The sequence below is a fragment of the Lagenorhynchus albirostris genome, chromosome 15 (assembly GCF_949774975.1).
Source record: "Lagenorhynchus albirostris chromosome 15, mLagAlb1.1, whole genome shotgun sequence".
NCBI classification, from domain to species: domain Eukaryota; kingdom Metazoa; phylum Chordata; class Mammalia; order Artiodactyla; family Delphinidae; genus Lagenorhynchus; species Lagenorhynchus albirostris.
Window position 1 is genome coordinate 1,320,011 of NC_083109.1, and position 12,373 is coordinate 1,332,383.

Consider the following 12,373-nt stretch of genomic DNA (forward strand, 5'->3'; position numbering starts at 1 on the left):
GCCCTCACCTCCCTGACGGTCACTGCCGAGGCCCCGGTAGCACAGTGAATCATATTCTTCCACGAGTAAGTCATCTCCACGGTGCTGGTTACATTTCAAGTCTCATGCAGCCATAACGTGCACAGGTGAAGCAGATGAGATTTGACTGCTTCAGAAACAGCCCAATTTAAGTGTAAAGTCCTGGGGAAGATCAGTGGGGAAATTCAAAACTAACACTCCTCCAGCTCGAGCTTTGTTAGATCGCTTACGGGTGTGTGTAGACGAAGTAGTTGAGCTGAAAGCATTTAACAATACTAGCTGCTTAGTTAGGTGCTGGTCTCCAGGGAGTTAACTGTTTTCGAAACAAATGTAAATGTTAAGTAATTTAATTATAACCTCACCTGTGATGCCTGTGACCACAAAGGGTAGAGTCTAGAGAATTTTGCCACGTCTGGGATATATCAGTTTTGTTAGGAAGCATATAAAGCTGCTGCAAGTTGTAGGGCTGGCGCACCTCCCGAGGACAGGACCCCACCTCCTTGGATTTAACGCAGTGACTTAGCCTCCACACACAGCGTCTTTGACCTGAAACGCGATTCATGCCGCAGGCCGTGGTGTTGGCACCTTAGAAGTTTAGCTCTTCAGAGGTAGCATAGCCCATCCGCACTGAGGACAGAGGACAGTCGTGGGCCCTGGGCTGCTGAGAGGACGCCCCTGGCCGGGGCTCCCCAGCCCTCCCCACCCCCGCCCGCGTGGCCGAGCACATTCCTCCTCTGCTGCTGCTCACAGAGCTGGCCAAGGCTCCAGCTTGTGGCTCGGCTGGGGACCTGCTCTGCCAGCTCTGGGGCCGTGTCGGTGACAGTCGGTCCAGAAAGGGCCACGAGAGCCAGTTGAGCTATTGACTGTGCCCCAAACTGGATATTAGTGAGCTGTAAATTATTCAGTAAGTGGCTGTTATAGTGAGTGAGAGATTTACTATTTTAAGTTAAAATAATTCATTTTGATTAGAAAGCAAACTTGATAGAGTATCTTTCACATCTGAGCAGAACCATCTGGATGCCATGCTCAGTGCAGTGGGCCTGGCCTTCCTGTCTCCACGCCCTCCTTTGCCCAGCTCCTCCTTCCCCTGAGTCACCAGTGTCATCAGAAGGGCAGGCAGAGGACATTCTGGAAGAAGCCGTTCCTCTTATCATGAGTGGGTGTCTTCATGGGCACCTCAGCCCTTGAATGTCAGCCTGTGAAACGAGGCGCTGAGCACAGTGGGGAGGGGGGCCGGCGGTACCTCGCCGATCCATGTGGATGCTGGGCCAGCCCAGCTCACTCTGGCATGCCGGGTCTTCCTCCTCGGGGGCGGGGTGGGACATCCGCCACCCTCGTGCTCGGCATGTCAACCCACCTCTGTTGGAATTTAGGAAGGGTGACAGGCGCTCAGAACTACACAGTGGGTGTCCAGAGACAACTATTTGATCTGTGATCAACTTAAAATCACAGAAAGAATAGGAAAAACAGTGCTGATTTTCTTTTTTAGTGATTAAACAAAAAATATATAGCATGAATATCTTTTACACAATAGTGATTTATGTGTAAATTGAGTTTATACAATTTGATTAATTTTAAATATGCTGTTGAAACAAAATTTTGGTCCCATGTTTATCATTTCTCCCTAACTTACCGATCTGTGACTCGGGCTTTTCTGTTCCCCTGTTGGTGTTCCGGGTTTGTTATTAGTGTGAGGGTGGAGGAGCCGTACAGAGACAGTAGCATCCCTGGGACAGTGCACCACGATCCACAATGTTTGGATGAAGACTTTTTAAAGAAATAATTATTTTTTAAGAACTGTGCAATGTTCTGAAATTCCCTGCGTGTTCTCCACGTGGTCTGTCCTTTGTTGCCCCTGTCCGAACACCGTTGGGCTTTAAGCCGCACGTCTTGTGTTGACAGAGACCTGAGCGTTCGGTAGCTTTTGATAAGCTACTGGTCGTTGAACGTCTTTCTAAACCTGCAAGAACATTTGTTTTAGGCATTTTGGTCAGCGTCACTTTTCCCGTCAGTTGTAATTTTGACACCAGTGACCGATGAACTTATCGAATGGTGTGTGCTATATCGATCAGTATAATTTTGTTGATCATTATAATTGAGTTGTAGAATTGGTCCTTAATTGAACCTTTAATTTTAGTATGAATAGCTTAATTTACATATTGCAGCTCATAAGTTAAAGTCGAAAGGGGGTGCTGCCTTCCTGATTTGTAGCAAGAGTCAAATAAAGGAACACAGCTAAGAGTTCGTTTAGAAAACATCCTGGTACATACAGGCTTCATTCCCAGTAGGTGAACGGCCTGGAGTGTGTGCGTGCTGGCCTTCCCCACCTCCCCCAGCACACCTCTACCCTAGCGTTGCGTATAATTGAAAATCTGTAATAATTTTAGCACTGGGCGAATGAGCGTGTGCATTGGGCCCTTGGTTTTGTGGTTTGTGGGCCCGTCAGGCCGGGCAGGTGCGCGGTGCAGTTTGCATCTTTTGCAGCTGGTCTTCAAACACTTGGTTCTGTTTTGCCACAGAATTTCCTCCTCCTCCCTCTGGAAACCATCCCCCCACTGCCCTTCACACCTAGAGTTTACCCCTGAAGGACAAAGGCTACAATTCGATTCTAAAATTTGCACAACTGTTTTGTTTTCTAGGTCTTGAGTCACCGCGTCCAAACATAATCCTGGGGTTAGTAATCTGTCAAAAAATAAAGCGTCCTTCAAATGCCGGCGAATTAGACAAGACAGAGGAGAAGCGGCCCCGTACTCAGACACAAGAAGAAGTGGATCCCGTCCACCCCAGGGTGCCAGCAGCCCTGCTCCCTGAGAAGAAGCCGCCCAAGTACCCGCTGTGCCCAGGGGACGCGGCTGTCAGCACCACACCCCCGGGGTCTCCCCCACCCCCACCCCCTCCTCCAGAAGCACCAGGCGCGCCGGCCTCGTCTTCCGTGTTACAGATACTGTCGTCGCTCAAACCAGGAGCCACGAACACTGTCACAGCATCACCCGCGTCAGTGACGGTGGCCGCTTCCTCTGTCACTTCCTCTTCTTCAAAAACAGCTTCGCCCCTAGAACATATCCTGCAGACTCTCTTTGGGAAGAAGAAGGCGTTTGACCCCCCCACCAAAGAGCCTGCCGAGTCGGCCCCAGCCCCCCACCAGGACTCGAGAGCCAAAGCCGGCGGCGGGCTGCCGGCAGCACCTCTGCTGGACCCAATTGTCCAGCAGTTTGGTCAGTTCTCAAAAGACAGAGCTCTGGAGGAGGAGGAAGACGACAGGCCGTATGACCCCGAGGAAGAGTACGGGCCTGAGAGAGCCTTCGACACTCAGCTTGGAGACCGCGGGCGACGCCAGGACGCGGAGAAGGCTGCGGAGGCAGCTGAGCGGGAGGAGGTGGCCTATGACCCGGAGGACGAGACGATCCTCGAAGAAGCCAAAGTGACCGTCGACGACCTGCCCACCAGAATGTGTGCGGACGCGCACGGCGGGCCGGGCCTGCCGGCGCCCTCCTTGGCCGAACAGCAGCAGATGATAGAGGAGCTCACCAAGCAGATCGAGGAGCAGCAGAGGCAGGTGGAGGAGCAGGAGGAGGCGCTCAGGCAGCAGAGGGCGGCCGTCGGGGCCTCCATGGCCCACTTCTCCGTGTCGGACGCGCTCATGTCGCCACCGCCCAAGCCTGCGCTCCTGCCGCCAGAGCCACAGGCTGCGGCCAAGGCGGCCGCGCCCCCCGCTGGCAGCCAGGCTCCGGGCCCGAGCGCCGAGGCGCGGCTGAGCCGGGACCCCCGGCAGGCCCGGCGGTTGGCCGTGGAGAGCAACGAGAGCGAGGCCGCCCCGAGGCCCCCGCTGGCCAGAGAAGCGCCCGGAGGGGCCGCTGCCGGCCCGGGGCCACTCCCAGCCCAGGAGGAGCCAGAGTCAGCCCCTCCACCGTGGGCTCCGGGCGAAGAGGCCCCACTGCCGGCCAAGCAGGACGGCCCTCTGCGGGAGCCCATGGAAAGCCCGGGGCCTGAGGGCGCGACCGGCGGGGACGGCGCGGCCAGGCCTGCCCGGAAGGTGCTGCTGCCCACGCCGCCGGGTGCCTCCTTCCAGCCCCTCTTCCCTTCGCAGCACGAGGGCCAGACCTTCCACCCTCCCGGAGGAAGGGATCCTTTCTCGGGTCCAGGGTACTCTCAGGAAAAACCTCTGGGCTCTTGCCAGTACGACGATCAGAGAAATGCTCAGTTTCCCGAAAAAAGTGACTCCCTGGCAGCTGAAACCGAAGGAGACAGAGAGCCACAGCCCAGGCCAGGTGAGGGGGCCGGCACGTTCCCTGCCGCAGCACAGAAAGGGGGGCCTCCACCCCAGTTCCAAGGCCAGCGGGAGCCTGCACCGCGTGCTTTCGGGATGTCGGGCCTTCACGGCTCCAATTACACAGGCCCACGGGGGCCAGTCCCTCCGTTCTCGGAAGAGAATTCTAATAACGACGGGCCGAGAGGGGGGCCTCCACCAGCCAGATTCGGGCCCCAAAAGGGGCCCATCCCTTCCTTGTTCTCAGGGCCACACGGGCCACCTCCCTATGGGGACGGGAGGGGCCCATCCCCTTCCCACCTGGGCGGGCCCAGGGGAGCAGGCCCGCCTCCGTTTGAAGACCGCAAGGACCCCCACGGGGAGAAGAGGGAGTTCCCGGAGGCCCCTTACGGTGAGGCCTCGGGCCCCCCTGGCCAGTGCGAGGGGCCCGAGCAGGCCCCGTTCCTGGGAAACAGGGGCGCCACGCCTTTCCAGTTCGGGGGCCAGAGGAGGCCTCTGCTGTCGCAGTTTAAAGGACCCCGAGGTGGCCCTCCTCCTTCTCAGTTCGGAGGTCAGAGAGGCCCCCCTGCCGGCCACTTTGTGGGCCCGAGGGGGCCGCACCCTGGGCAGTTTGAAGGCCCCAGGGGCCAAGCTCCTGGATTCGTGCCGGGACCCAGGGGGATGCAGCCTCAGCAGTTCGAAGAGCAGAGGGTCCACTCACCGCCCAGGTTCACCGGCCAGAGGGCACCGGCGCCCTTGCCCTTTGGGGGGCCCCGGGGCGCCGCTCCCTTCCCCGAGAAGAGCGAGTCGGCGCCTCCACGCTTCCACTTCCAGGGCCCGGCCGCCCCCGGACCCAAGCCGGCGCCCCGGCCACTGCTGGAGCTGCCCAGCCACCCGCCTGCGCCACCCGCCGCGCCGGCCCCAGGCCCCGAGGCCGAATTCCGCGAGGGCAGGGGCCACGAGTACAGAGGCCCAGGCTTCGAGGGGCGGCCCCGGGACAAGGCCCCGGAGGAGCCCGAGGCCCCGCCGCCCGACAGCCGCCCGGGCCGGGCCCTTGAGGACCGCCGGCGCGAGCGGGAGCGTGGGAAGCCCTGGGAGCGGGAACGCGGCCGGACCTGGAGTCGCGAGCGGGACTGGGACCGAGGCCGCGAGTGGGACCGACACCGCGACAAGGACGCTGGCCGCGAGTGGGACCGGGGCCGCGAGCGCAACGCGGGCAGGGACAAGGGGCGCGAGTGGGACCGGGCCCGAGAGCGGAGCCGCAACCGCGACCGCGACCGCGACCGTAGACGTGACCGGGAGAGGTCCCGCAGCAGGGACCGTGACCGCGACAAGGCCCGCGAGCGGGAGCGCCGCAGGGACCGTAGTCGGAGCCCGGAGCGACCCCGGGACCCCAAGGCCGAGGCCCCGCGGGCCGCCGCCCCCACCGCCCAGACCTAGGGCCGCCCGTGAAGCCGCGCTCACGTGCTAAGCAGGTGGTCTTGGAAAGAGCTGGGTGCTCATGCACAGGACAGAACCTTCTGGACTTGAGAAATTACTGTAATTTTGTGTATGATGGTTTCTTATAAAATTTCACACCTTTACAATTCTGATGCTTTTTAAATATAAACAAAAAACTAAGAACTCTTTAACATTTCCATTTAAATGTACTGAAATGGGAAAGTACCTACAAAAGCATATTGCTTTTTCAGATTATAAAGTTATCTTTTCTAATAACTTGACTATTGTAAATTTTAAGGGAGTTTAGTGGACCTCAGAGCCATACCTTTCCTGACATCTCATCTGTGATACCTGTTTCCAGAAGCTGACTTCACGGGGTTCGGGGCAGGCGGCCACGTGTTTCTGTGCATGGCTGTGTCACCTGTCTCTGGAATGTTGAGAAACACCAGACTTAACTACAGGTGCATCTTTCTCTTGTCATGAAGAAATTTGAATTACAAATTCCAACCAGGAAACAAAAACACATTTCTTTGTTTTGCTCAGTGTTTAGGTATCCCCTTACATGTTCCCCCCACCCCCAAACATGATTAAAAGCAACATCTGAATAGAAATTGTGGAATTTTAAATAACAATTTATTTTAAAATGTTTAAATTTTACCAGCCTGAAGAATGTGAGAAAGTAAAGCAATTAAGTGTACTTTAAAAGGCGGGGCGGGTGGAGGGAATAGGTTTCTTTGATTTGAATAATCAGGAACGTTTTGTTTGTTGAACTTTACCATCTGAGCGGTTCTCTGTCCCGGGAAAAGTGCACTAGCTCCGCACTGTGATACATACTTGTGACAAGATCTCAACGTTTGTCATTGAAATGGAACAATATTTGTGTAAAGCCTGAGATGAAAATAGTGATATTAGCTTAAGAACTACAAACTAGAAAGCTTTCCACTGTGAGACACAGTATACTGCTTCTTGTCATGTATTTTCCAAGTACTTCTGAAGTGCGAAAGAGAAAAAACTTGCTAATTTATTTGACTGTACAAATAAACTTTGATAATTTTTTTATATTTTCATAAACTTACTTTTGCAAATATAAAATTAGAGAATTTCATTTGTTCTTTGGAGTCTGTTCCATTGTACATCACTACAGATTTTTCACTTTCTAGCACAAACGTTTAAGTTATGAGAACACCGAGAACTTAGCAATTTGGAGTGATTGGTGTTAGAGACCCTGTCAGTAGGTTACGTTAAAGTGGCGACGAGTTCCAACATCTAACGAGATGTGAAGGTTTTTTTACGTGTAAAACAAAAAAATTTTTCTAATTTAAATACAACAAATGTAAAAAATCAAGTGTGTTTCTTTAGGTTTACTTGATAGAAATTTCTGTAAATTGTATTTTATATTGCAAAGTATTATATCACTGTACATTAAAACATGGAACTTCATAGCTTTGTTACTTGAAGTAGAATAAACATCTACAGAAGGTTTTCTGTCTCGTGTGGCATCGCGTTGGAAAGTCGGGTCTGCAGAGGGATGCCTCAGCTCCCGCTTCTTGGCAGTCGGCGTGGTGTGGGCAGCGGTGCCCTTTGGCCTGAAGACCCCTGCCGGATGCACCCCGTTCCCGGGATGGTTCCAGCACAGGACCCCATGTCGAGCAGGAGGCCCGAGGCCACCAAGGGAAGGACAGAGAAGCGCACGGTCGGGATGACAAGAGACGTGGGGCAGGCGGTACCGGCAGGGTCGGCAGGCACCCAAAAGTCCCCGGCCGCTGACTCGGGCCTTAAGGAGCACCGGGCTGGTCACGAGCGTGTGGTGAGGCGGAGCTGGTGGCCCAGGCGCCTTGCCGGGTGGAATAAGTGGCAGGGGCTGTACCAGCAGATGCGGAGCCCTCAGGTCAGGGAAGCGGCCGCGGCTGGGAGGAGAAGACAAAGGTGTCGGCCTTGCCCTTGAACTTCAGGGCCACCAGTGACTGGCCCCATCCTGGTGGCCCTTGTGCCAGCATTTAGCTTCTCAACAAGTTTGTGCTCCCGTCTCCCGCCATGAGCCGGGACACGCAGAAAACATCCCTCGGGCAGGACGGGCTCTACCCCCGTGGGCTGGAGAGTCAGTAACCTAACGTCTGGTTTCCCGGCTGAGTGCCGCAAAGCGGGGGTCCCGCGAGGGGGCGCCGCCATCACTGCCGCCTCAGAAAGGCGTCGGGCCAGGCGAGGCCAGGAGGGTGGCCGCTCGCCTACGGAGAGCCCACAGCGCTAGCCTGACCTTGGGGAAGACCGCCCTACGGCTAGGTCCTGCCAAAGAGGAAATCCCGAATCCTGCAGGATAGACACGAGCAGGGCTGGGCACGGTGCCCGGCTCCAAAACGTGTGAGTCCCTCTGGCCTGCAGGCTGCTGTCCAAGCAGTTTCCCCAAAACGTCGGGGAAAATACGCGCAAGTTTTAAAATCCTCAGTCCCTTGAGTACAGCTGGGATGTTTGCATCCTCCCCAAGCCCTGCTTTATCTGCTCCACAGAATACTCCCGTGGCGTCCGCTGCTCCGTCCTTACCCTGCCAACTACCCCTGCTCTCCTCCAGGACCAGGCCTGACGGCTCCAACCCGTGACCCCGTTTAGCCAAAGTCACTCACACACAATCAGGTGCGCCGTGCAGCGCTTGGCTCTCCGGAAACCTGGCACGAGGACTCCCTCCCGCTTGAGGCCTCGAGGGCCGCGGTGCCTGGCGGGCCCCGTATCCCATCCAGTTCCGCAGAGGCAACTGTCAGGGAGGATGAAAGCAGCCTCCAAGGGAGGATCACACCCCAGGGACCGGACCCTCCCCACCCCCGCACCAGCAGGTCCAGGGCCAGGGAGACAGCAGGGCGCGAGGCACAGCGACGGGGACCATCTGGCTGTGCCCTTGAAGGGGCCTGAGCAAGGGTTGGGGAGGCAGGTGCCCCAGGGTAGGAGCCCCAGCCTCCAACCCAGGCCCCTCAGGGTGGGGATGGGAGCTCCTGGCTTGGGATGGCTCTGACGCCTGCTTCCCATCAGACATTTAGGAAAGGGGAGGCCCTCCAACACCACCCACACTTTCCACCCAGTGGTCACCACGGGCAGCCATCTGTATCTTTTCCCTTAATCTTTTTTTCCCTCTATTTTTCTTTTACAAAATTGGGATTCTATACATTCTTGTATCTTTTCTTCTTATAACCTGGGCAATTCCCAAAGGTATCAAGTATTCATCAAAAGCATCATTTAGGACTTCCCTGGTGGCTCAGTGGTTAAGAATCCGCCTGCCGGGCTTCCCTGGTGGCGCAGTGGTTGAGAGTCCGCCTGCCGATGCAGGGGACACGGGTTCGTGCCCCAGTCCGGGAAGATCCCACATGCCGCGGAGCGGCTGGGCCCGTGGGCCGTGGCCGCTGGGCCTGCGCGTCTGGAGCCTGTGCTCCGCCACAGGAGAGGCCACAACAGTGAGAGACCTGCGTACCGCAAAAAAAAAAAAAAGAAGAATCCGCCTGCCAATGCAGGGAATACGGGTTCGAGCCCTGGTCCAGGAAGATCCCACATGCTGCGGAGCAACGAAGCCCGCGAGCCACAACTACTGAAGCCTGCGCGCCTAGAGCCCGTGCTCCACAACAAGAGGAGCCACCGCAATGAGAAGCCCGCGCACCACAACGCAGAGCAGCCCCCGCTCGCCGCAACTAGAGAAAGCGCGCGCGCAGCAACGAAGACCCAGCGCAGCCAAAAATTTAAAAATATAAATATATTTATTAAAAAAGAAAGCATCATTTACATTTTTCACGTTGTTCAAAATTTTCTAACTTCTACTTTCCAGAGAATGTGGGCTCCCTGGAGATTTGTGGGGTCCTGTGTGTTCCCAGAATGTGGGAAATGAAAGCGGTGTACCAAGAAAATCAAGATCTCCCAAATGCTGCCGTCTGGAGACAAGTGTTCTTAATGGTGTTTCTGGCCCAATTTTCCTGTACCCATGTTGCTGGTGTTCAGGTGGGGGGTCACCAAGGAAGCACAGAGACTTTTTCCATCGTTGAGCTTCACACGAGGGTGGGGCAGGCAGCCCTGGTGGCTTGCAATGTCACTGAGGGTCCCCCGTGCTCTGCATCCTCAGCTCATGACTCTTGTCCTCGTGTTTGCAAGAAGCCTGCCCCTGCAGCCATCATGTCATCACCTCACTGTTATAGGAGGAAACCAGCAGGAGCAACAGAGCCTCTGTTCCCCTTTCAAATGTCTGGTTTGACCTCATTGGCCAGGTTGGCACCCGGCCACCTCTGGCTGCAAGGCAGCAAATCAGGGTATCAGGGTCTGCCAGAGAAAAAGAAGAGGAATTCAGCCACTGTGGACACCACCCCAGGGTGTCCCTTTATGTAAAGGGTCAGAAAACTGACTGTAGCAAGTGCTGGCGAGGATGCGGGGTGGCGGGGAGGGAAGGTGGCACCGCCCTGGAGAAGAGCTCTGGGTTTCCAATCAGTGACTTTTCATTAAATTCCACACAAGCCGGCCACCCCCCGCTAGACATTCACCCCAAAGCACGCGTCATCAGTGAGGGCAATGTCACCCCAAGGGGATGAGAACCCAAGTACTTATAGTGATTTATTCACAGTTGCCTAAGCCAGGAAACCACCCAGGTGCCCTTCAGTCAACACGGGGGTGGATAGTGGCCGAGCCACGGGGAGGAGGGAAGTGCATCCAGTGAGAGAGGCCCCAGACCAAGGCCACTGGCCGCAGGCCCCCCTGAGGGACATGCTGGAGGGGGCAGGTTGCAGACAGGGTGGGGCGGGGGCCTCTAAGGGGCAGCACGAGGGAGGCATCTGGGGGGCGGGGCGTCCTGTCCGATGGCAGCGCTGCAGGCACGGCTGTTTGCACTTGTGACTTTGACCGTGAGCAACACCCAGACGCACAGGGAGACCAAGTGCTAGGCTGGCAGCTCCCAGGGATAAGCCCCAGCTCCCGCGCGCACACATGCACACGGATACGCACACACATGCGCACACACTGGCACACACGCACACACGTGTCAGGACCGAAAAGAAAGCAGCTCACGTCTGGAAGGCGAACCGGCCGCAGTCACGCGTCTCTCCCTGGACGACGTGCATCCTTTCATCTGGAGCGGCGCGCTCTTGGTTTTCAGGAAAGATCCCCACCCGTGTAATCAAGTAGTAAAGGAACGCCTTCCTTTTGTTTAGAAAACAAGGAGTGGGGAGGGAGGAGGAGGGCAGAGGGAGGGGGAGGAGCCCCGTGCAGCAGCCTCGGGTCCCTCTGTGCTGCTTTTCTCGGCCGCGCTATCACCCCCGTCAGGACAGCCCGGTGCATCCCTGGCTCTGGCGTCCTGCTGCATCGTGCCTTTTTCTAGGCCAGTCCTGGGATCCCTCCACCCTGCTGGGTATTCGGACCCGATTCTCTCCAGCACCGGGTCCACCACTTGCTGCTTTTACTGTGTTGTGATTTTGCGGTTTTAACTGAAGACTCGGCCCTTCCCCGCCTCTGCTGGCCTCTGACTCCTGCCGCCCTGCCCCTCGTCACTCGAGTGTTCATCTCTTGACCCCGCGAGTTCAAACTCACGTTCATTTCCTTGGAAGTTCAAAAGCAGTTGCCTTAAACTTTCCTTTGGTTTGTCTTTCCTTCTGTGCGTGCGTGTGCGTGTGCGTGTGTGATTAATCAATACTTAAATAGCTGAGGAACTTTCAAGCAAGCAGAAGGAAACTCGTATTTTCTTCAATGTCCTATTTCTCATCTATTAAACAATATTTTTAGAGATATTTAAACACAATATCAAACACTTAAACACCAAATTAAATACTGAACAGTTTTTCCAAATATTTAGAAATCGGTTACAAAGGTATTTAACCGAATGCCCCTAAGCCGCTGATTGAAGTCACATCTCTAACAAAGGCTTCTCCGATTCTTTTACTCCTTAAGGAGCGAACAAAACTCACAAATCACAGCAATGAGATGCGCAGCAAATGGTTTACAGACGCCAGCGCCGTGGGTCTCACTGTCTCTTCGTTATCTGGGTCAGAGAGAGACAGAGAGAGCGGGAGGGAGAGAAGAGGGAGACAGGGATGGGGGGATGCATCAGGGCTTGGTCTGCAGGCTTAGCCCCGGCTGTGGGAGCTGCTGCGGCCAGAGCTGGACGGGAAGGACGGGCAGACGGGAGGGTGTGGAGGGCGAGGTGAGGCCAGGCCGGGCCCCACGAGGATGGACTAGCCTCTCTCACGTGTTTCTCTCTACCTCCAGCCTGGACGGTGCGGACATCCGGCCTGAGAAGCTGGCGCACTTTGTCATAAAGGTTAGAGGCACACCTGGCCCGAGGGATCCCGGGAGGCGGCGTGGCCAGTGGGGACACTGCCCTCAACAAGGCAACAGCCCCGCGCGTGACCCCAGGTCGACCTCTGGGTTGAAAAACAGTGCGGCTGTCGCTTCTCTTCTGGTCTCCAGATCTCGTGCAGAACTGTCTCTGCTGATCCCCTCAACCGCGAAGACGCAGCAGAGGGGCTTCTAAGAAAAGGGGCCCGGCTAGCCACCCCCTGCCCATCATCTCAGCCCCCTGCGCGCCTCCATGCCTTGCTTACAGCCGCCCTTTGAGCCAAATTCCCAAAGGAAGACAGGCACAAACTCACCTCCCGCCCAACACGATGCCCCCATCGCCACTGTCCCCGCCCCCAGGAGAGGGGACCGGACCTCCCG

General features: G+C 56.2%; 1 protein-coding gene across 3 annotated transcripts in view; it reads left to right on the forward strand.

Moving 5' to 3' along the window:
* The window catches only part of DIDO1 (death inducer-obliterator 1), a 51,283-nt gene extending 44,518 nt beyond the window's left edge, over positions 1–6,765 (forward strand). For all 3 annotated transcript variants that reach the window (XM_060124117.1, XM_060124119.1, XM_060124118.1), the window contains one exon: positions 2,658–6,765. In XM_060124117.1, the coding sequence (XP_059980100.1) occupies positions 2,658–5,704 (3,047 nt within the window). In that variant the 3' untranslated portion in view covers positions 5,705–6,765. The remainder of the gene's footprint in view (positions 1–2,657) is intronic.
* Positions 6,766–12,373: the final 5,608 nt, after the last annotated feature.